Raw genomic sequence first — 26,385 nt, 5'->3', positions numbered from 1 at the left:
AATACTAACAGAGTCATTAACAAATTATAATTTTGTCAGTCTCTTAAGACATATAAAATATTTAACCACAACCATTATTTCTAGTATGTAGGGAAGTACATAGCTAAGTGATTTTTTTATGGCTAAAGAGAAAGCATTTACTCTTTAGGATGAACTTTATTATGTCCATTCCATCAGTTAAAATACCATTAATAATTAACCAGATACTAAGTATAAAGTTAAGAGAACCTGGCATAGAAATGCAAAAATAAAATAAAATAACTACTTTATAGTTTTTGCACCTTGTATCTGCCTTTTTTAAAGCAATGTTTTATTTTATTTTTAGCTGTCAGCCATTATAGAACTATTAATTCCTCTGGTTCTAGGAGCAGAAACCTAGGGGCCAAGACCAGTTGAATGAGAGATTCAAACTCTCCTGCCAGAATCTATCACCCACAAACACATTGGGCATCTCCTTATCTCCCAGGCCCACTTTATTCCACCTCAAAATTCTTGGATGTTGTTTGGAATTTCCTTTCGGAAGATTTGGAATAATGGTTCTCAATTCTTTCTGCACAGCAGAATCACCCAGGAGTTCTTTAAAAATACAGATGTTTTGGTACCACTTCCAGGAATTGCTGATGCACTTGGACTGTGATCGGGCTCAAATTAAGTGTTTTTAAAGAACTCAGGTATCTCTGATGCAAGAGAAAGTCTGGGAATCACTCCACACATGTAGCTGCCCTTCCAGCCTATTTTCACAAGCCCAAGTACAAGAACTTCGGCAGTACACTCAAGGGTTATAAGTAATAACATCATACTTTAAATATATAAAATGGTAATCAACATAGTCTGAAAGGGTTTGACCTCTGTGCACCTGAGATTTCTAATTTCAGCAAGCACATAATTATTCAAGAACAACCTCATTGTGAATGCATACAGTTGTTGCATAAATAAAGACAAAACATTTTTAGTAAAGTCTTAAATGAAGACTTTGTGCTTTTTTAAAGTAAACTCCTAAATCATATTTTAATGAATACAGTTATTTGTTAACCAGCAATTGATGTCTTAATTTCAACAACTAGATGCATAGATAGAATCCAGCTGTTGTGTATCTAATTCATTTTGTTAAGGACTTCTCTTCAGGCCTGCTTTTTGTTTGTTTTGTGATACTGATATTATTAAACAAATAACTCGAACATGAAAGTTTTAAAATATTCTAGAAGCTCAATATTTAAAAAAAAATACTAATCAAATAAAACAATGATGTCACTAAGGATCTTCTTCTCTAAAGCACCAGGAAATACTTGACCACATATAAACTGTCATGGGGTCTGATCCCAACAGATGTCCTTTTCAAGCACCTGTTGGAGTCAACTCTGCCACTGAACTTTTAGAGGGGATGGAGTTTTAATTTTCCAAAAACCATGAGCCAGCCAATTGGAATGTCAGACATGCACATTTGCTGCTTATGTTCCATTCTATAAACCAGCTCCTGAATTGCTGTGATGATCTCTTGATTGTGTAGTTAGTGAGAGAAGTCTACTCCCTTTGTTTATAGAGGTTTATTAAAGATATTGTTTTCACATAAACAATACCCTTTAAAAATAAACCAATAATGAAACACATTATGTTTTTCTTACCCTCTGAGGAGTCTGTCAACAGTTGACTTGTTAAAAATCTACAACTGTGGTTATAAATTGAAGAAAGCAGAAAGCTCTCTCAGAAAGCTCACTTACAAAACTGTTTCACATGTCTCCTTAGCAGAGAGTCAAAGTTTGTGATTGATTGTAATGGAATAGCTAAAATGTCACATAACTTAACACCAAATATGCTTGCGGCTGATTCCATTCAAAAATTGACATGCACAAGCTGTGTTAGTAGTGTGACCTCAAGTAAATTCATCATGTCTATGTATAGTAAAGTACTGAGCACATATTCTTGGGCTGGAGGTCATGGGTTATGCATAGCTCTTCAAACACTTATATTTTGAGACAGCTGAATTACTCCCTGACCTGACTTCAGTGAGTGGGCAGATCATCTTCATCTTTATGCCTTCCTGCCCTTTCTAAATATAGTAGGGCCTTTAACAAGAGGATATTTTAAGCAGCTCATATTCACCCGTCTCATCAGGAGAAGCCTATTTTGGCCACTTGCATGTGTCAGATCTGCATGTGTGCATAGTCAGTCTGTTGGACTCCTAGTCCATGCTTCTCACCACTCATATAAGAAACTTGCAAACATAGACACTGGGATTGCAGGCTGAGAGTGCTGGCTTTGAGTCAGTGGGTAAACACAAGAGAAGTCAAGACACTTTAGGGATGTGAATATGCTCCTGAAATCATCCATTTCAGACATTTGCACATCAGTCCTCAGCTTTTTGGATCTGTTTTCATAAAACCTGGCTGTGATCTTGCTCCAGAGACCTCCACGATCTTGCCGCTTTTAATAAATATTTATAGAAGGCACTGCCAGCCTGTGGATAAGGGAAACTAATGAGAAACTGCCATCCAAACTCTCAACGGCAAAAACAAAAGGAAGCAAAACCAAAAAGTCCAAAACAAAGCCAAAAAAGAGCAACTCAAACAATCCGTGCTCACAAGAAGACACGGAGAAAAATACCAAGATGTAACTTTGATTTGATAACTGGATTTATCAGTCACGTGACTCTCATGCAGTGGGTACTTTGTATTTTTCTACTTTGAAAAACAAGTGCAAATCTATGTTATTCTGCATAATGGGGACCAAAAATTTATGAGTGTGAGAAAACACAGACTCTAAAAGCAAGATGGAATTCAAGCAGGTAAACCCTGTTCCGCAGTCATATCATTCCAGTACAGTTGTACGTGGCACCCGTGTTTGCACCTCTAAGAAATTTCCATTTTTTCGCATCAAAAAATCCAGATACGAAGCCGAAGCTGCTTTCTTCGCCAACCTGAAGCTGTCTGATTTCAACATTATTGATACCCTTGGAGTTGGAGGTTTCGGACGAGTAGAACTGGTAGGTGATTGTTCTTTTAAGTGTTTTTGAAAGCCTCTGTCTTCCTTTTCATGTTTTCTCCTAACTAAAATTTCTTTCTTTCCTCTCTTATCATTAATCACTGTTGCTTATAAATCAGTACCAAATACTTTCATCCATGCATGTGAGAGTTTATAGCACAGTGGGCTATAGTCAACAGATGAAAAATAAAATAAAAACTCAATTTCCATAAAGCCTCTTCATATTAAATGAAAGGTAAACACATTTACTTAATGAGGAGCCATAAAATATTTTTTTACCCAGCTGATTTTCTATAACCTTTATTTATTTCCTTAGTTCTGACCAGTGACCCACTAACTTAATTGTGCACCCTAACTATAATTATGATCATTTAGATGTGAACTCAAACTGGGAAGAGAGATGTATATATATGAAATAAATGGTGTTGCAGAAATTCTATGATCTATAGTTGCTAGATTAGAGATAATGGTTTGAATATTTTGTATAGCTGATTTCACACATACTTCATTTATACACAGGTAAGTGTTGATGATGAGGACAGTTTGTACAAGTTCACACATTAAACACATTGCACAAATGTGGTAAAGCAGCATGAAACTATATTCTATTTTGCATTTGTATGAAATAGAAATTTTAAAACTAATGTATTGCAAGAAAAATTAGAAAAAGAAAAATATGCTGGTGACTGAGTTAGCTGCATTCCAAGACTGTGTAGATAAAAACCGTATTTGAGAATGCAGATTCATGTCCACCTTTCTGCTGAACACTGAGGACTCCCTGATATCAGACACCCAGTACAGTATGTTAGGAACTCCCTGAGACTGTGTACAGTGTAGTAAACAGTTACTGTTGCCATCAAGAGTCAGAAGAAATCCCCTTCCATAAAAGTAGAGTGACCCAGAGTTATCTTTGATATTTTTCCATTTGTGCTGCAGTTGGAATTTCTGACCTTGACAAAAAGCAGAGAAATGTTATTTATTTAAATATTAGAAAAGAAGGTTTTTGAGCCATAAGTTCCTTTGGATTTGTATGATATTTGCCTTAACTCTGGTTAGAAATATTGTACTACTACTTATACTACTTCTGACTTGAAATTCTACCATGTGTTTCTGAGGAACTAAGTATTTTCAGTTATGTGAATAAAAATTAACAGAATGTAGAAAAACCTCTTGCTTTTATGAATCCTGCCAATTAATGTAGCCTTAGATTTATTTTTCAAGAACTTTGGTTTTATGGTGAGTTTTAACTGTTCATACAGCTAATAAAGACTTGTTTTTATTTTTTATTTTTATTTTTTCTTCATTTTTTTAATTAATTGATTTTTAAAATACACAACACCAGAATGCATTACAATTCTTATTATACATCTAGAGCACAATTTTTCATACCTTTGTATATAAAGTATGTTCATGCCAATTCATGTCTTTATACACGTACTTCGTTTTTTGGTTTTTTTTTTTTTTTTGCATTACAGTTCTTATTACACATATATACCACAATTTTTAATATCTCTGTTTGTATATAAAGTATATTGACACCCAATTCATGTCTTCATACATGTACTTTGGATAATGATGTCCACCACATTTAACTAATAAAGATTTATTAACAGCATACATGAACAGCTTTGCTTTGGAGTATTGGAACATACAAGTGGGACAGAGGGTAAAGGTCTTTACTATGAAGGTTTTTCTGTCTAGTGTATTTATTTACATAATGCATTTGTCTAAACCCCTTTCTGAATGAAGCTGTATAAAGAACAGAATTTTCCAGAGATTGATTTGGGGACTGTTTGTTAAAGTTCCTTAAATATTATTTTTATAGAACATGGGCAATAAATTGGCTGTTTTAGTTAACAAAAATAAAATATTACAACTTTATGGATGTCTGGAGGTCTGATAATTCTGAGTTACCAGTGAGATATTATTAAATGTAGGAATTTAGTAAGTATTTTTGGAATATTGATAATATTGGTAATAGCTTATCATAGCTTTGAGACCACTTTAAGATAAACAATCACATACCAAGTTAATAGTGGGAATCTTTTAGAAAATTCTATGAAAAATGTGTGAGACAACTAACTGCAAAATTAAGGAAAGTTTATGAAAAAGGTAGTATAGCTTAAAAAAGATAAATATATCTATATGATTGTGTATGCATGTGCATGTTTGTATATATACATATTTATTTATACACACACATACACATATTTATATAAACTCTCCCCATTCTTTACCAGGAAAGAATTCAGTCTAGTTTTCTTCTCATGCATATTGCATATTTTGCACAGATGTTTATAAACAAATGAAAACTATAATCCAAAGAATTAGTTTAGGTTGGAAATATTTCCCAGTTTGCAAAGACTACATATTGATGAATGATAAATCTTTAATGAATCATCAAGTATGATAGTTCTACAGGGGCCGGGGGTGGGATTGGGTGGGGGAGGCACATGTCCTTAAACTCTGAAGTCACATCTTGTGTTGTCGGAAAAACCCCAAACCCTGGGGTACAAGCATAACATCTAGATCATCTCCACTATTCACTATGGATCAGCCATTTACATGATGACTAATACTGTAATGTTCACTGCCCCGAGTTTAGCCACTTAGTATCTGCTGGGTCATGTTAATTACTGAGTGTGAAGAATATTCTCTATTATTGTAAATTTATATATATATATATACCTTTTACATGTATTCAGTGATGCCAGAATTGGGAGCTTGACCTGAGTACTTCATAATTACCCATACTGTTGCCATCACACTAAAGTAATAGTTTATCTTCAGAGTGGTGTACACATCATTCAAAGTTAAGAGAGGATATAGGCAGAGCCCAAGTTCTGTTGTAATTTAGAGTTTTCTCTTTACTCTGAGGTGACACATGCAAAATAATTTTATCAGTATTGTGAAATGCTATGTTTAAGCAATATAACTATCATACTGACTCATTTCACCTCTCTGTAACACAGGATGAACACATTGATATAAAGTATATAATAAATTTTGAACCTACTAGTCATTAGCTTGGTAATGACATTGATCAAGGAAATTACATTACAAAATAAGATGAAAAGTTACACTGTATAAAAGAATTAATTTTTTTCCAGGCATAAAGATTATAAACTGTCCAATGAGGTATGAAGAGCTTAGAAATTGGAATTTCTGAACTCCATTTCCTAATGAAGAATTTTAATACTTTTTATTAATGTTTTACATACAGATTATGTTTGTGTGATTCTATATAATAATATACCCTTTGCAGACTTCTTAGCATTTCTTAATTTTTATCATTTGTCAGTTTAGATAAATTTAGATGCAGTAGTACTTTCAGGCAGGAGAATTTTTAAATAATTTATTTTCAATTTTATAAGAGAAGAACATAATAAGAAATGTAAATATTTGTTTGATGATAAATCCACAAGCTTGTAGAAAGGTCTTATATGCATAAGAATTCTACTCTTAAGCTATCTCATCTATTTCATAAATACTAGTTTAATATTAAACATTCCCTGTTCAAATTCATTGCCTTTGGAAAGCCATTTGTACTGCCTTCTTTCTGTTATTAGGCATAGATCACATTTTCTGTCCATGTTCTTTAAGAGTGGACCTTCAATGTGTTCACTGTGACTGTTTATAGTACTTCTTCCAGAAAACCAATTCTGTTTACAAAACCACTTTAAATGAAAAAAATAGCTATTTTTAATCTATCATTTATCATTAAAGCTGTAAGCACAACTATAAAGGAATTTTCTTAATTTACAAGATAAAATTTTAAAATAAGAAGATTGGTTTTACAAATCACAAATGAAAATTATTCCCATTGCTTTCCTTATGTTCTTATCAGAGAGGTACCTGTTTCACTACAGATTTGCACATGTAAACACATAATTTATTTTAATCTGGCAATACTATGTAGTGGTTGTTCTAAATATTAGATTATTAATATGCTTATTCAACAATCTAAATGGCTCCTATACCAGCAAACCATACTTGGATAAAATATGGGAGACATTATTTATATCTTCTTGCATTATATTCTTTCAGTGTTGGTTATTATGTATCAATGTAGTGAGCTCTCTAGGGAGATACAAAGTTTAATAGAAAGTAACTCTAAGGACACACAATCTACTGGGAGGAGCAATCATACACTGAAAAATAAACCTGTAAGCAAAGTAGGAACAACATAGGCTCAGTGCATGGAGAAACAAGACTTTGGAGGAGGTGACATTTCCAAGGCAAAAGGAGAGTTTAGGTATCAATATAGATAACTGAAATCACTTGGTAAAATTAAATTACTGCAAGAATAAATATTTATTAATTAATACTACTTTATTGCTGAAACAGTCAACTTTTCATTTGAAGCCTGCGTTGCAGTTTTCAAATTGCTCTCAAACCAAATATGTACCTCTGCTCTCCTAGCTACCCAGGGAGAACTTGAGTCATGATCCACATTTCATAGGAAAAGTGTCAAGAATAATGTTTATGAGCATTTCTAAATTCATGCATTCATTGAAAGAACTATTGTTATTGCCCAAAACTACTTTTTTTTTAAAACTGGAAAACCCATTTTTGTTGTTCTAGCTTCTAAAAATATTTAGATTCTTACCACACAAAATCAAGTGTGTTGAATCATTGTCACAGGTACACCTTAGCTTAAAAAAAAATTCTTCTAGGATCTAAGAACCTAAAGTAAACATAAAGCTAGAATAGATGCAATGTTAATCTGCTATGCATATCTGTGTTAAAACTTTAGAGACCACCCACCTTCTGTAAATCTTTTGCTATTCTTATGGTAAAATGTCTGTGGAGAAAAACTAATAAGACACTGTGTGTAACATGGTAGCAACAAACTCAGTCTCTGGAATTAGACATTCTGATTCAGATCTTGCCAATTGTGTATGCTTAGTCATTTATAAACCCAAGCCTCAGTTTCCACATCTATAAAATGAGGATAATAATAGGATATGTGCCTCATACATCATAGGTCAATGTGTTGTCAATGTGTTATTTTGTTATACTAATAATTGTCATTAATTATTCAAATAGGCTAAATTTACTTTTATTTACCATTTCCAGCTTTGCCCATAAAAAGAAAGTGAATAAAATGCTTTTACTATTTTTCTCCTATTGCTATTCAAGTACTGAGAGAAACAAGCATTTTTCCAATATAAATAAGATTCTGAGGTCTTCAAATGACCTTTACTGATAGTTTCTATTAAATTCTCACAAACCACTAAAACTCTTTACTTTCAGATCTTCCATGAGAGGAGATGGGAAACCGTTTTTAATCTTCCCCGTGCCAAATCTGTGTGCACCTGATGTAGTCTGATTTTATTTATCCATTTCTCTTCTAAATTGTAAAGCCCTGCCTCTTGACTTTTCAATAAGAAATCAGTTTGAGGTAGACTGCTGGGTCAAATGCAGTTGCTTCAAAGCCTTCTCAAACCCAGCACCCAACTGGGCATAATAGGGACCTGCCTCTTGCCAGGGGGTACACAAAGGTTGCCTCTCATACCTTCTATGAATCCAATCAACTTTATGAATCCTGAAGTAGGATTTTTCAGGACGGGGACAACATGGTACCAAGTTGCAAGATTCAACCAACACTCAGACAAGCACATAGGTGCACCAGGCCTGTATGTCATTCATAATGGCATCCACACCACTCTCATGGCATTTTTTCCAGCTGCCTCAGCACCGTGCTTACAGACAAGCAGGCTTGAAGGACTATGTAAACCAACAGGGAAAAGACAGAGACTAAGAGATGAGTGAGCAAGAAATTAGGTGCTAAACCCATGGCTCAGTGGACAGTTTTGTTTCATCTTTATGAAAAGCAAGCAGCTTAACTGCAAAAGGGAAACCCCATGTAAGATGAAAACATCACAAGAGCTTGCTACTGCCAAGCCACACAGCAATGAAATAGGATAGTTGTGGGACTGACTGCTGGGCAGCATTTTGATGTGTGCCCACAGTGATTTATACTGTAGAGGATTATTCCTGGGGAAACCCTGCTGCCCTGTGGCCTCATGTTTCCTGCAACCAAAATAAATAAGCACTCAACACTGCTTGAAAACTGAATATTTGCCTCATTTTAGCATAACTTTTGCTTTCCCTGATAAATGATTAAGTTTATGAGTTTTCTATATTTATTCTTCAAAAGAATTATTATGATAGATAGTATTGATTTATAAGAAAATAAGCTATTCAGATATCGAATTATGGTCCAATCCAATAAACACAACTGGAAGTCAGTAAGTGAAATAATGGTATATTGCAACTCCTAAAATAACCTCAGTTTCTAAGCAGAAATTACAGGTAGTCCATCTAGTACTTTGACAAATGCGAATAAAGTAAGACAATGCATGAAGTCACCTCATTACTGTAGAGTATATATTATTTTGTACATTGAAAATCACAATGCAAGACTGCATGGATGACAACAAAGACAAAGGATACTTTCTTACACTTCTGGTGACTTCATAGCAATGTTATATGCTAGTTATCTTGAAATGCATAGTTTTCATTAAAAGCATTTGAAATTAGTACAGGACCATAAGATAGTGTTAACAGTTCCCCCTCCAAACCTGCATGTGATTCAAAAAGATCACTAGAAATCTAGAAGGCGCTGGAAATATCATTCCAAGATTTAGGAAGATAACTGGAAATTCAACACTTCAACTAAAAGTTAACATTTAAGTCCTGTGCTCCATTTTGTCTGCTATAACATAAATTTTATGTTTTTACTTAGTGAATTTATGGGCATAACACATTCAGCAAAAAGTTTGTTTACTAAAAAAATCCTCAAATATTCACTGTGGGTCGTTTCAGACGTGAGTCCAGCCCTCAGGAAATTTCTGGCTTCTCCTAAAATGAACACATTTGAAAACTGACAAATGAAATCCTTTAGGACTGTATTACATCATAAATTATGCAGAAAGGTTCTTAGCATTTCAGGAGAGAGGTCATTTGGAGCTGAAGGAGTAGAGGAGGTCCGTGAGGGTGTGCAGAACTGAAGCCAGGGATGGAGAATAGGTTGGGATTTACGTGAACAGATGGGAAAAGGCCACTTCAGGCAAAGGTTACAACATAAAAGGTCATGTGTTGTCACAAGACACCAAAGCAAGTGACCAGACTAGAGTGAATTTGTGTACGGGAACAGTAAGAAATATTATTAGACAGCTGATTGGTAGAGTGTAATGGAATTATCTTCTTAAAGGAGATTAGACTTTAATAAAAAGAGGTGTTTGGACATAAGTATTGAAAGCACATAAACACAAACTCAGCTCTGAACTTCCCTCCGTGAAATAAAAGAATTCATTAAGGTGAGCAGACAGGCTATTTTTAGGTAGTGCTCTTTCCAAAAATAAACATCATAATTTCTCTTCTAAGACAGTTTGCTTTGGGCCAAGATGTAGTCTATATCCCTGAAAAACATATGTAAATGTTTTAAAAGCAGAATCCTTTCCATGAGAAGGAAAAATAGTCCTTTTGTGTGTTTTAATAGGTAGAAAATAATCATGACCTTTTAAACATAAGATTTATCTTGTGTCTGGGAAAAATATATGAAACAGATAACTTTGTATGATTCAGACTAGCTCATCAATTGCATATATTAATTTATCACTAATTCACACTAATTTATTAATTTATCACTGATTCATACTCTGTTTCTCATTTTAATATCCTCCATAGCATTGACATATACAGCATATCAGCTTGAACATTTAGCTATGAGGTCAGGAGATTTTGTGGACTAGGTGGCTTCGTTCTTAGCCCCTAACTCTAGCCAGTTGCCTTACAAGTTCAAAATGGGCATGAGGAGATCATCCCTACCCCAAAGCAGTTCAAACAAAGAAGTTAAAGCAATGGGAACCACTGTGTGTTTATCACTAGGACCTTGGATGTTACATGCGTAGGAACAGTGCAGTCTAAATGTCTAATGTGACTATTTTTCATAGATTTATCTAATTTAAGATAAAATAAATATTTGTTGAACTGACTTACCTACAATTAAAGTAAGTTTAAATTTGTATAAAATCTTGTAAAATTTTTGAAATACAAAAACAGCAGGGAGGAAGAAGTTATTTTTGTTTTAAGTATCAGAAAGGGTGCAGTTTGAGGACAGCATGTATTAAGAAATTAAGGTCTGAGCCAGGCACAATGGTGCATGCCTGTAATCCCAGTGGCTCAGGAGGCTGAGACTGGAGGATCACAAATTCAAAGCCAGCCTCAGCAAAAGCAAGGCACTAAACAACTAAGTGAGACCCTGTCTCTAAATAAAATACAAACTAGGGCTGGGGATGTGGCTCAGTAGTCAAGTGCCCCTGAGTTCAATCCCCAGTCCCCACTCAGAAAAAATTAATCTGATTATAAGTCATTTGATAAAAATTTTATTTTGTAATAGTTAAAAAGTTATAAAGGTTTTTATGCCTTATATCTAAAAAATCTGGTTATAATACAAAAATCTTTCCTGAGTGAATCTGATCATTATGTCAGAAAGAGTTGAACTTTACAATACATGATCCTATTTCATTTCAATATAATGTCAATATATGATACTCAACTCTACCTAGGTAAAGTTTTAGGTTATAACTGTACTTTAAGTTTTTGAATAAACTGAATTTTGTGAGCTATTCAGGTGTTCCATTTGGAAATGTTCAAGCAAGTTGTCAAAACCGACCCATGTTATATTTCTCTAAATGCATGAGATTATTCAAAGATATCAGAATCCTGGGTTAGGAAAAGAACATATTTGATTATTTGCTGAAGAAAAATAAAGTGAATGTAAAAGTCAATTTTAATAATCATTACAAGATGAAGTAAGGTTTATTTAGGACAGATATTTTAGAATATAAGTGTTACGTTTAAATAATAATTTTTTAAGTTACACATTTCAGCTGTCAATCTTTGATTATCTCAACGAAGGCAACCTTTGAATCAAAATGAACCAATGTTGATTCTATATTGAGGAAAATCACAAGTGTTCTTTGAAATCAGTGAAAGTGATTGCTATGAAATAGTTCAATCCCTTTATTCATGGTGTGAGGTTTTTTTCCTCTAACTTTTCTCTAATCTGAAAGATATATGTCTTTTTTAAAAAAAAAATATATGAAACTGTCTTCCCTATAAAATAGCTTTATTTATCTTTTGACCAATTTGAATTTAATGTAGATATTTCTTGTCATTAGTTATAGATGATACTGTGAATCTGAAAGGAAGTTACTGAGCAAATGGGATTAACTACATTTCTGGTGAGGATTTGAGGTGAATGTAGGAAAGAAAACAAGAGTGGTCAAAGAAAGACCCCCTCTTGGTTATTTGTCACTTATGCAACTTGGCAGATAAGAAAGCATAGATAATCTAAGCTACTGTCCATTGCTCCTTTGTTCTGAAAATGTATACTTGACACCCATTCTCCCTCTTTGTGATTTGTATATGTATAGCTATCTATGAATAGCAAATTATACACATAAATACTTGACCCGAAGACTGAGTCACCACTACAACACCTCATGGCTCAACAGCTTTCCAACTTTCCACTAAATTCAAAATCCATCTTTTGTGTTCTGTGGGACATTAAGACATGTGTCACACAAACTGTGACAATTTCCATTTGTTTATACCTGATCTATTTTATGGAATAAACCAGAAGCTAATATTCATTCATTAATTTCAGACTTTGCTAAAGGGAAAAAAGATCAAATGATGTTATCGTGTAGTACAAAGAAAAGTGAGGAATAAAATTGTAGATGACTGATTTAAAAAAAAAAAAAAAAAGAGGTTTTTAAAAATTGAACCAAAACAGGACTTTGTCTGTTAAGAGTCTCTATTAATATTATAGCTAATGTTGGCCTAAATTTTCTACTATTCATACACAGAGAAAAGTAATTCCAATATCAGGATTTTGGCATTTTATTTGGTTATGACTTCTTAGGACTTGCACCATTTATCTTCTTTAGATGGAAATAAAGAAATCATTATGATCTATACCTGAGTCAATAATAGAATTAGCATTTTTCTTTTGTTAAAAAATATTGAGGAATCCAATACTAATTTGTTGAATACAAACTTTCTGAGAACCTAAAGCATGTCACTTTCTTTCATGAATGTAGTAAGTTGGCCCCTCCTAAAATGAGGATATTTTGGTTTGCCAAGTCTAAACCGGAATTTCAGTTATAGTAACAAAATAGTTTTTCTTTTTCTGTGAAAGTAAAACATCCTTAAATTCAGACGAGTTTTTCCTAGTCATTATTTTTTTTATTCAGTTTGTTGGAACAATTAATTTAAAAATAGATTTAGCTATGAATTGCAATATTAAAGTATCATCTACAAGTCCACATTTTAGTTAACATTCCAATATATCTTTGAAATCAAGGAAGTAATAATTTTTATATAGCACTCTTTAAATTTTTAAGCATTTTCATATACACTCTATGACTTGATCTTGAAATATCTGTAAGTTTGATTTTATACCCATTTTACAGGTGAGGAAAATGAGGCTTTAGGAGGTTACAGGAATGTGAATAAAACTGTAGTTTATTGTTAGCGAAACTTTAAAAGGTGCTTCCAGGAATTACTTACTATTTTGACTAGATAATTTTCAAAGAATTTTGCAATAATAACGTCCATGTTAGCTAAAATAACTCATGATCTTGTTTTTGTTTTTTTTTTTTAATTAGGACTTCTTGAATTTAGAACCTTTAATAAATAGCTAGTAGAGAAGTCATAAGAGAGGATGACCTTAAAAAAATAAGTTTCAATACTTTAGTGTTTGGGCAAATTGGGAGAACATTTATTGCAAGGAAAGATACACATAAAGAGAAATGCATTTCTGACATTTACTTCTTTAAAATGTAAATTTAATATATAGCTATACCGCAACCAATAAATAAAGAACAGGAAATTATACATTTTCTGGGTTATTTTTCCCCCTTTTTAGGAGCTTTCTGAGGTGTAGTTTACATACTATCACATTTTCCATTTTGTGTGTTCAATTCAAAGAACATTCCTATTATTTCAATAAGATTCCTTATGCCCATGTTCAAATACTCTCCATTCTTACCCTAACTCAGGCAACATCTCATCTTCCTTGTATTTCTAAAGACATGCCTTTCCTAGTGCCCATTTTCTTACTCTAAAATTTTTTATTACATTAATTGTTTTTATTATTGACATGTCTGATTATAAATTTAGTAAATTAGAGCCAGGTGCAGTGGTGCACACCTATAATCCCAACAGCTTGGGAGTCCAAGGCAGGAGGATTGTGAGTTCAAAGACAGCCTTGGCAAAAGAAAGGTGCTAAGCAATTCAGTGAGACCCTGTCTCTAAATTAAATACAAAATAGGGCTGGGGATGTGGCTCAGTGGTTGCATGCCCCTTAGTTCAATCCCTGGTACCCTCCAAAAATAAAAATAAAAATAAATCCAGTTTATTAGTATAAATTCTCATTTATATCATGTACCGTAATTCTGTATCTTTTTTCTTCTTGAATCTTATGGCAATTTCATGGCCAGTTTCTGTGCTGCTCCTGCTCCAGAGCCCTTGTTCCCATTCATGGACTCCAAGGCCAGTGTCTGAGAAGACTGACATGTTGTCTGGCAGTGGGGGATATTGAGACATGATGGAGATGGAACCATCTAGTGCTTATGTGTGTTCACAGTCTCCAGGCTGTTAAAGTTTGATTATGGACTTTGGCCTGTTTGGGTGATTCTGGGTGAGAACTAATTGTAACTGGCGTACAGAGCAGTATGCTCAGCAGCTGGGCACAGTTAATCTGATGGAATAGCATATTCACACTCTCTCAGTCTAAGAGGCTAGTATCTATCTCTCTCTCTCTCTCTCTCTCTCTCTCTCTCTCTCTCTCCCCCCCCCACCCCCATCCTTTCTTTCTTTCTTCCCTCCTCACTTCCATTATAGAACCTTTGTTTCCCACTATACAATTTGTCATAAATTTCTTAAATCCTTTCCATTTGTATTAAATGTGAGTTACTTGAATTACAGACCATCGCCAAATTGTTTCTATATTACTTTTTGAAGGCCTTTGCCTTTCAGACTAGAGAGTCAAAAATAAAGAAATGACTTTATCATGATTTACAACCCAAGTCAGATTACCTGATTAAAATCCTGTGCTGATTTGTTTAGAGAAAATAGTTGCCATTCTTATTTTCCACTACAATTATAATGATTTAATGTAGATTTCTTTATGCCTTGGAGCCTGTTGGAATGTCTTTTTAGGAAATTTACTGCTGCTTTATCCAATGTCATATTCTTTGGAAGTTAGTGATACACAGACTACAATAGAAAACAAGCCCCTTTAAAAGTATGGTTGAGACAATAGAGAAAATAGAATCTTCATCTCGTAATGGAATAGGAACATACTGATTCCAGGCCATATTTTCAGAGTGAACTGGTCATCTTTTCTTAAGCAACACTTGTGTTACTTTGGATATTTCCCCTTTCCTTCTGTCCCAAGCTACTGCCACAGTTTTCCCATTTCATGAGGTTAAATATGATATGGTATTGTGAAACACATCTTTGCTATGGTAAATTACAGATGCACTGAAATTTTCAGGGTAACAGGCCCTTGGAAATGACATAGTTTAGTACCTCATTTCCAGGAAGGTGACCTGAAGGCCAAGTGAGATTGTATAACCAGGACTAGGACCTAGATTTCCAATATGAGGTTTACTAGGCCCACTTTATCATATTTGCTTTACAGCATTAGCTTACCTAAGTGCAAGCTACCCTTTCCTGTAGTGCATCAAAGAATAATTTGACCACACTTATTTTGCATAATAAGGATCCATGTGATATTGAAAGTTTAAGCCTTGCATTTAAGAAATAATTTTATTTACATAGTTCAGGAAGTCATTTTTATTCAAAATAATGAAAATATGTCTATAGTGCAAAATGAAATATGAACTGTTAAAGAAAAGCTTAAATAGATGAATGGATATATATTCTAAGGACCAGCTCACAACCAGGAGCACTGAGCCAGTTTTAACATTGTCCCAATCATAACCCTCCTTCCTGAAAGTAGGGGCAAACAATTAAGTCAAAAAGGAGACAAGTCTTTTGGAGACAGTGCCTAGTCCAGAAGGGAAGTAAGGGGTGTGTAAATATAGTCAGCAAGTGTGTCTTTGAAACTTTCAAATTCTGATTGCTTCATCTTTTCTTCAAAGTAGTATCATTTTGGCATCAGCTGGAGTCTGACAGCTAAGATTTGTCAAAATTCATGTCAGAAATTTGCATGTTAAGAGAAACTTTGCCCAAATATACATTCATTTAAATGTCAGTATAATGCTTCACATTGAAGTCACATTTTATTGCAAACGAAACTTTTACCAATTCTAATTTGACACAGTATTACTTGTATAAAATAAAAGACAATCTTGAATATTAGCATTTTTTCTTGTAAATCTTCTTCCCAAGGAATTCTGAGAGTAAAATCACTGTGGAATAAGCATCAACAATCTTAAAGTAGCTTCTCAACTTATTTATTTGGTAGCACTGAGGTGGGCTGGGGTAGGAATAGGAACAAAGTGATACTCAGCCGGTGGTGGGGCATATTATGAGGACAGTGCTTTGACCTGAAAAAGACCATTAAACTAAGAAGATGAAAGAATAAGAGAATTAATAGTCACTGAATGCTAACACTATTCTAGGAATTTTGATATGTGGGTCCTTCTATTTCAACTTAACAGGTAACCTATGAGGAGGCTTCTTGTATTAGAAATGCAGAAACAGGAATACAGAGAGTTTGAGTAACTTGAGCAAGATAGCCAGCCTAGAGTAGTTAAATATTGGAGCAAGCATACTCAACTAGTGTGTCTCCTGTGCCCTTAGCATGCTAGGATAGTCTGCAAGGGAAGACAATCTGAGGTGCTTTCCTAGTCCACAGGACTGTGTAAGATTCCTGGGCAAACGGAAGAAGGAAAGTAGGCGTTTTTTTCTCCTCTTTGCAGACCTCTATTCACATTTAGCATTCATTTCTGAGCCCTTAGCTGACTGGCTACAAACCAATAAAAAATCATCCCTATCTCAAATTCATGTACAGGGACTCAATGTAACTAATCTGGCCAATAGGAAAAAAGAAAAGACAGACTAAATTTCACTTTAAAAATTTTAAAGATCAGTTTTGTTAAAAATAATTTCATAGTGAAACATAACACTTGCATTTCACAAAATACAAATTGTTATAACTTACCCTAAGAGTTTATATTGAAAAAAAAATAAGTCATGACGAGTCCTCCAAGAAAATGAATAGTGTGTTTAACCCAAAACTTGATTAAATTTTTATGCTATAGCATCACATAGAATGCACTTTATGAAGGTCATTGTTTTCATGGAATTCTAAAATAAGTGAAATTACTTTAAGAGTGTCATGCAAAAACAACAAGTAGCTACTGCAATATAAAATAGACTTAAATTTTACAATACAAAATAGACTTTAATTTTTCTATGACTAGAGTTTATTTTTATTTATCACATAAGTGTGACACATTAATTAAAAGTTAAATAATTCAAAAAGTAAAAGCAAGTAAAAAAACAACTAAAAATCTCCCTAAGGGAAAACCATTGTTAATGTACTGATGACCTTCTGATTGTCCTGCCATAAATTTATTTTAGGTATTATACAGGTAGATATACACTCACACATAAGTATACTATTTATGATATCTTAAAATGTTGGCTGGTTTATGACCAATACCTTCTATTCATATATATATATATATATATACTATTTTTTCAAAATTTTAATTGTAATTCTAGCTTAACATAATTTATTTTCCATACTCCTATTGATGGACATATAGTTTCCAAATTTTTCTGATAGTGACAATGTTGTAAAAGGAATATGTTAAAAAGCAAAATTTGATTTGGTATGAATTTCCAGTTAATGCCAGAGTACAAGCAGAGAGATCATCAAACAATGCTCATTCAGGGGTACCATTTTGTTTAAGGCCCTGGTAACTCTGTACAGTAGCTGGTATTATCTTCAGCAAAAAATTGGAGCTTAGAGGAGTTAAGCAACTAGCCCAAGAGTGACTAACTGGAGTCAGAAATTAAGTTCTGACCTATGACCATAAAAGCAGACTTCTTTCCTCTTCCCTATGTACAAGTGAAAAACCTTTGTTGTCAATAAAGAGATAATTTTAAAAGTAGGCATTTAATCTAAGCAAGTGGTTTAACTGGGTGTGACTCTGAAGAGGGAATGTGACTCTCTTTCCCTTCTGAATTTTAGTACCTCTGATATAGCTCATTTACTATTCCATCTTCCCTGTTAGATTCCTCTTAGAAGTGGGTTTTAATATTTTTTTTTTATTATGAACTGCAACTGAATCCATTTGTAGCACACTACTCCATTATCCTGAAGAGTTTCGCACACACAGTAGAGGGCCTTTATGTGTTAGAGGCATTTTCAAATATCCACTTTTTCCTCTAACCTGTCACACAGATTCACAAATGGTGACAGCAAACTGAAACTCATTTATTTGAAGTACCCTAATGCTCCTTCCTAAGGAACTTTCCACATGAATGTATTCTCAAGTTGAATTCAGTCTGTACCCACAGGCATAGACAGGGCACTTAAGAACTTCACTATCCCTGCAGATGAAAGCCGTACATAATTCACAGTAAAGAGGGGAGGGCTATACTTCAACTGAAAATCAAAATCAGCTTGCCATGTTTATTCCCCCAAAACTTTCATTAGATTGTTAAGATGTGGGCCACTCAGTATTGCATTGAGAATTCTGCTGCTCAAGAGCACTTGATGATAGCTCCTTTGTATTGCTATTAAGTAATTAGCTCAGTTATCTCTCTTCCTTTCCTTATAAGTCACCTTGTTTGACTTCTTGTAAAAGTGAACAGAGACCAGCAGCCCATCTGAGGTATAGTACTTGGAGATAACCAAGACTCCTCCAGATCCACTGGGAGCTATGAGGGCTTCCATAGAGGTCTTGGTACCTCGGGGACATTAAATCTTAGCTTAGATCTCTCCAATTAATGAAACCAAGGAGTAAGATTTGATATCAATTAATTAATGAAACCAAGGAGTAAGATTTGATATCAAAGGTGTAATGGAAATAAAAAAAAGAATTTTCCAAATTTTTAGAAATTTTCTTTACTTTTTTTTTTCCTTTTTGACAAGAAGTGGAAAGATTGAGAGATTTTTTTTAAAAAAAAAAAAAACAGAAGAAATAACAGTACAGTGCATATATCTGCAGTCTCAGCACAGACAAGGGTCATTGAATTTAATGATTCTAGAAATGTTTGTAGATTAGGACTAAGAACAATGAGCACAAAGATTCATATGGTCCTACATTTGCTATAAAGATTGAAGTAAAATTAGAGAAGAAATTTTTTTGATTGAAAGGAAAAAAACTATAAAATATACCCAAACACATTATATGAAATGAAATGAAACAATGACAAGTATATTTTTCTTCTTCTAATCCATGTGGGCACAAAATCAGCTTGGAATCAAGTATGCAAAAACTCATCCAATGGAATGAGGCTGAACAATGGTTGTGCACTGTGGGCTTTAAACTTAGGCTGTGAGTGCTTCGGATGGTAGTTAGGGTTCACAGGGTGCCCCATGTACCTGTTCATTTCAGGATAACAGTGCACTCTGTTGTATTAGATCTTTAGACTTCTCTTTTTTCTCTTCTGCCTTTCTTTAAGGTCCAGTTGAAAAGTGAAGAATCCAAAACATTCGCAATGAAGATTCTCAAGAAACGCCACATTGTGGATACCAGACAGCAGGAGCACATCCGCTCAGAGAAGCATATCATGCAGGGGGCTCATTCCGACTTCATAGTGAGGTAAATGTCCCAGCACCAACTCCAGTGGCAAATCAACCACAGATCCTCTGCCACTTGTGCTCACCCTTCACACATCTCATTTGCATAAAGGAATTTAAAGTTTTGTTTAATTAAAAAAATATAAAGTTTTGATTCTATTCTTTTTATTTTTATTTTTTAGAGAATCAGATTCTCTAAAAAGGTATGTTTTTCCCAAAGAGGGTGTCAATTTCTAAGATTTCATTTTTGTCCTGTTACTCACAATGGTACATAGATCTCTGGTGCTTAAAAGACAAAATGTCAAAAATCAAGCTGTTTAACTTAATTTTTGGAAGATTTTTTTTAATGAAATGACAACTGATTCTTCCACCTCAATATTTCACAAACACTAATAATTGGATAATTGGGAGGGTTTTTTAATATATTCGGAAGAAGCTTTTGTATTTAACTTGCCATGACATTTATACAAGATAAGGTATATCATGAATTTAAGTGAATACCACATGAAATTCATACATTATTTATAAAATTTGATCTACTTTATATCCATACTTATATCCATACACACTGCATGTTTATGCCCATTAAAAGTTTCTGCTAATGAGTCCAAGCCAGATACGTCATCCAAATTGGACTCCATAGAGTCCCTCAAAGCCTTCTTGTCCGCAATCATTTGAGCTGGTCCACCACAAGGGAGCTACATGGCCCCATGGTGTGTAAGTCACTTGCCCTCGGATCCTCTTTCCAGATTGTGGACTTAATTCTCTTTCATTTCTTCTGATAAAATTTTAAGCATGGCAATATCAACAAACTATAATTTGGTCACTCAGAAATTTGCAGACTTTTGTGATAAAAGCAATCAAACTCTTTTAGTTATTTTGAAATATTTAATAGCAGCCTTAGTTCCCTACACTCCAGAGGAGCACCAGAACTATTCCTCCTAATTCTAACTTTATACAATAAATATGTGAGGCAACAGATACGCTGAATATTCTGATGTGATTATGAACTAGGGTAAATATGTATTGAAGTATGTACTGAACCACATAACTATGTAAAATTAGTACTTGTCAATTAAAAGAAAATAAAGGAAAAGCTAATTTCTTAAAACTTAAAAATTTTGAATGTGTTTAAAACACTGTAGTGTTCATAACCTTTACTTTCTTATTTGTAATTCACAGGCTATACAGAACATTTAAGGACAGCAAATATTTGTATATGTTGATGGAAGTTTGCCTAGGTGGAGAGCTCTGGACCATTCTCAGGGATAGGTAGGAGATTTAAGAAAATTCTATTGTGTATCTAAAAACATAGTTGCCCCTGATGATCTATAATGAACAGTCCATTATTATAAAGTGTAAAGATTACATTTACATTTTATATATGTTTATATTCTAAAATATAAGTTAAACATAAGGTACAATCCACTATACACATATAATTTATTATAATACATATAAAATTCACTATGAAAATAATGATATAGGCTTAGTCTACCATAAAAAAGACACTTAGAAAAGCACATACACAGATCTCAGCTTAGCATGAGTGTCAGAATCAGAAATCTCTATACCTGGAATTAACACATTGCTTTAACTTGAAAATGATTACAGACATTTTATGATTGATTATAGTTTGAATTAACTTTTTCATATGGGCAATCTGCCTTTCACGGCACTACGAACTTTTTTTTCAATTTATTGCTCTTCAAAATTAATAAAAGTTTCTAGTCATCTCTTTTAGACCTTGCTGATCTTAGGGAAAAATGAATCCATTTATTCATAATAGTTCATGTAAACAATGTGACTTGGTTTTACTTTTCTACCCTTCCAGGGAAAGTAAAGTTTGTCTCAATAGTGCTTGTTTCTTTTAATTATTAAAATTCATTATATCTCAATTTTTCATCTCATATTTATATAAGTAGCAAATTATCTTTTTAAAAAATATCCTATAAAATATCTCAGAATGTCACTACCTATCTTTTTTTTCAAATAAAAGAGATCAAATTTTACTTTCCTATGAATACTCTTTCAGTCATTTCCTATAAATGATCTACTGGACTTGCCAAAGTCATCTTTGCTCCTTAAAACTTTCACATTTAGACATCTCTCTTTTCCTTATTATTTCAGTCCTGCTCCTCAGACTCTCTGGTGGGTTACATCTTTCTAAAACTTATCTGTAGATAGCCCTGATGTTCTCAGGGACCATGTAATTTTTTTGACATTTGTTACTTTGTAGATATCCTGGCATAGAACAAGTAGCTCTTTATAAACTCTCAATTTAAATTCTCATTCCTAAGGGCATTCTCATACTACTTTCATATCTTTGTACAACACGCTCTTTCAGTTCTTTTATTTCCTTGACCTTACTTACATATGTCAAATGGATTTGGTTTTACCATATTGCATTCTATTATACTAGTGTTTTGTTTGATTTCTTAAAAAAGTAAATAAGGGAATAGGTAAGAAAGCATATAAGGGATTTCAGTATATTAACATTAGGGATCAGTTTAATATCTGTACTAAGCTATTTTATTAGAGCATATTAACATTTGAATTCATATTTGAAGACAGATTATATCCCAGGCATTGTGACAGAGGCTGGGGATACTTCAATAAATAAAGCAGATGTACTACCACTCCTCAGAATTTGCAGACTGTTTCACTAAGTTAATATTTTGATTTGTGAATTAATAGCTGGTATATTTTAATATGGTTCTACAGTTTATGTTTGATCTGACACTTCAATCTATTTATTTACTTAAAATCTCTCCCCTGGTTTTTTTTTTTTTTTTTTTTTTTTTTTACAATTAGAGTTGGATGAGATTTTCAGGTGGAATTACTTAGGAAAGCAAATAATAAGCTATTCAGAGAAAGGACCATCTCTATTCCCATAACATTTTTTAAAAACTTCTGTTAAGTTCCATTACCAACAAGACAACAAAAATCATGATAAAACTATGTGTGCAGTCCTCTCATGAGGCCTGAAACAGGCACCGTCATCACTTTTCCAAATGAATGTTATTTCATTTATTTCCTTACATAACTTAATTTCTGTATTCCACTTGATTATCAACTCCAGTCATGCCTTCTGAGTGAGATACATTTTGATTTGTTGGGGTAAATAAGGACACTGTGAAGTAGCAACTTCCTTGGGAGAGTGGATGGTGGGAAAATAGGAATAGAGTCCCATTTCTCTCCCTCCACCAGGCTGCTTTCTGGGCCTGCCTTCTTCCTTCCCCATCATCATTAAGTTTTGGGTACACTGTTGCTGAGTCCCCCAATACACTTAATACCCTGTGAAGAGGCTAGATCCAGAGAACTAGGGGCTACTTGATTCTTCCCAAAGATTCAGAAATGCTGGAGCTTCAACCTTAAAAGCAATGGAGCTGGAACATGTAAAATGACTCAGAATCATTGTCCCTGTCAACTTTCTTTTGTAAGAATACCTATAGCCTTACTGCTTCTATTCTACATGGCCTTCCTTTTTCTTTTCCATTGCTGGTAAGAAAAGAATAATTTGGGGCATCCAGACTTCAGTTAATATTGTCATTGATTCTGTTTGTTTAAATTTGGACTAAAATTGTTAAAAAGAAACAAACAAAAAAAAATGGCAAGCAAAAGATTATGCTCCTATGCTATTAGTCACAGTGCATATGAAAATATCTGTAATAAAAACAAACAAATCAAAAACCTCGCCTTGTTCAATTCAGTTCATTCAGTTTTTCCCTTGTGGGCAAGGAAGTATTGGTGAGGGAGAAGCTATCTTTAAAAGCCATGAAGAAAATTGGGATTCATTTGAAGGAAAGCTTACATGACCACATTCCTTCCTGCCATGAAACACCTCTGAGCTGAGATTTTGCATGGGAAGTCTCAGACACCCTCCTTCTCCTACTTCCAGCCGAGATGACCATTTATTGCTTTTCTCTTTCTTCTCATCAGCACAGTAAAGGAACACAGAATACTTCTTCATTTGTTGTCAAGAAATGAGAATTAAAATGATACTAATGTATGAATAGAATTTGAGGACTATTAAATGAATTTTTTTTTAATCTTGAGGCTTGAGCTATACTATTAAACTATTAACTGTTTCTACTATTTCCATGGTTTATTATTTGTAACATTTTATCTTCCAGTTGGTGACTTTTTGTCTCCAATAAGTTTTGGAGACAAATTATATCTTATTTGTCTTCCTTCTCAACAAAGAATTGGCAACCCCTGCAACTTTTTAAAAATGTAATTGGTTAATATGATAAATAAATATATAAATATATACTAATATTCAGTATTGTTAGCATATTCATAATATCAATATTAGTTTTTAATAGTATAAAATTTTAAAATATTAATAAAATTTTAATCCAGTGAAATTTAACATCCAAATATATTTTATTAGAATTTTAATATATTAATGTTTCTACTGAATATCTTAGATAATTACTTCAGAAACTATATTTTTCAAATTTCACAAATCTCACTTCCTATTCATATGTTTTCCTAGATATATTTTATAATCCCACAAATAACAAGTATTTTTATGTCCTTTCTTTTTGTTTCTGGCTATATTGTTTAAGATAATTATTTAAATTTCATCTTTGATGACCTAATAGATGGCTTACATTGAATGTATGTCAAAAGAAATGAGTCTGTCTTCATCATATTTCTAACTTTACTATTGGCAATAAGCTTCACAGATTGCCACACACTTTAGACATATATACCCATTAATGATTGTTGCCACTAGTCAATGTATTCTAGTCACTTTTGACAAGAGTTATTTTATCTTTGTTATATTCTGATGTCTCAGGACTCAGTTTATGACAAGATTATTAAACACTGTGATTAAATTTTAATTTGAGTTTGTCAATACATATATATAACCGTATATTTTTCTCAAACTGTTATCTACTATCATTTAGCAAAAACAACCACCCATTTCCAAAAAGGCACAAGAATCTATCCCTTACTTTTCATGAAATGTTACAGATATCAAGGCGCAATTTTTTTTTTTAACTTGAAAGAGCTATCTAGGTCAAGCAATTTATTTTTTAAGCAACTCTCTAAACTGTTGATTAAACAAGCTTTCACTTCTATTTTAGATCAAATTAACATTGTCATTTCTAATTCTAATAGTAATTTTTCCTTCTGAGTCACCCTAATGTTATGCTTTGTGACTGCACTCAAGATGTATATTTTTAAATTCTCAAATTTCATATATCAAGTATTTACTGATGAAACACTGTGTTGCTGATAAACACTTTGTATGTGTATACTGTGTTGACTTTTCAAGGTTATCATTTAGTTTTTAAAATATGTTACAAATATATCTGTGTATGGGAGATACTTGGTACAGTCTTTTGAAGAAATAGAAACCAACATTCTAAGACCCTCCAAATTGGCTCAGGAACAAAGAAACCTGAAAATAGGCTTTAGGGAATTGATGACAAAAGATGTATGAATTTCGGTCAGTTAACTTCATGGAAAAAAAGGGAGGATTTGGATTGGCAGGCAATATGAGGGTGATTTTTGTGAGAAATATTGGGAAATGAAAAGAATAGATTTAGCAGAGATTTCTGCAGAGCTGATTCATGGCAGTGAGAAGCATTTCACTAACAGTGAAGAGTTAGTGTTGCAAATTCCTCACCACCCCCAACCAAAGACTTTGACCTGTTATCCTCTATGACATGGGTTAATTTTCCTAGTTTAAGATACAGTTGCCAAAGAAGAATTTTGGTGTTCAGTTATAGTGAAATATTTATTGAGTACCATTTGTATGCTAGGCACTTATCCAAATACATGTAGGCATCAATTTTTGAATCCTCACAACAACACAAATGAGGCAATATCTATTATTAGCAACATTGTGCAAAGGAGAACACTGAAACTCAGTGAAATATGTAGTTACTCAAGATCAACCGTAAGTGCCCAGGTTGTATAATTATATCAAAATGAATTCTAAATGTATAATTAAAAAGACCCAATAAATTTTAAAAAAGAAAAAGAAACAGTAAATGGAACCTAATGTTGAGCCCAAGTCCATATTTCTAACCTACAGCCTCCTCCCCCAAACCTGAGTTTGTACTAGAATTTTTCCATCTTTCTGTTAATGACCAACTTATTCAGAATATAAGCATACATTTCTGCAGAGATTTCGTGAAAAAGTAATCTCTCCCATATCTTCTGTCATTCCAACAATAAAAATGCATTTGTAATTGGGGTCCATTAAAGGCTGATATTAAGGACAACGGAGAAATGTCCAGAGTCACAACTGCAGAAATAATTTCTTCTTCAAACAGTAGTCAAGAATTCGTAATCCTTCAAAAAGGCCCACTGAAATCACAGTTAGCCTTGATGTCAGGAAATAACCCAATTGTGGATTAAAACAAGACATACTACAAAATTTAACCAGACTCTGTTTCATGTACAATTTTGTTTTGTTTTTCTTTGCAATGCTTTCCACTGAGGAGGGACTGAGCTCATATTCAGTATAGATTAAGGTGTGTGTTTAAAAAATAAACAAGTTTACCATGTAAGCAAATAACCTCTCCTATTTACGGAAAGGTACTGTTCTTGACAGGCAAACACATTTAACTTAATTACGG

General features: G+C 33.4%; 1 protein-coding gene across 4 annotated transcripts in view; it reads left to right on the top strand.

Annotated features, from left to right (window-relative positions):
- The window catches only part of Prkg1 (protein kinase cGMP-dependent 1), a 1,145,359-nt gene that overhangs the window by 1,102,445 nt on the left and 16,529 nt on the right, over positions 1-26,385 (top strand). For 3 of the 4 annotated variants that reach the window (XM_076834291.1, XM_076834290.1, XM_076834292.1), the window contains 3 exons: positions 2,884-2,980; positions 19,666-19,805; positions 20,966-21,055. In XM_076834291.1, the coding sequence (XP_076690406.1) occupies positions 2,884-2,980; positions 19,666-19,805; positions 20,966-21,055 (327 nt within the window). Of the gene's footprint in view, positions 1-2,748; positions 2,783-2,883; positions 2,981-19,665; positions 19,806-20,965; positions 21,056-26,385 lie in introns of those variants that run through there. The other variant, XM_076834293.1, reaches the window with a different exon arrangement.

This window comes from Callospermophilus lateralis, chromosome 15 (genome assembly GCF_048772815.1).
Source record: "Callospermophilus lateralis isolate mCalLat2 chromosome 15, mCalLat2.hap1, whole genome shotgun sequence".
Classification (NCBI taxonomy): domain Eukaryota; kingdom Metazoa; phylum Chordata; class Mammalia; order Rodentia; family Sciuridae; genus Callospermophilus; species Callospermophilus lateralis.
The sequence above is the reverse complement of the archived record's forward strand: the minus strand, read 5'-3'. Positions and strand labels throughout refer to the sequence as shown.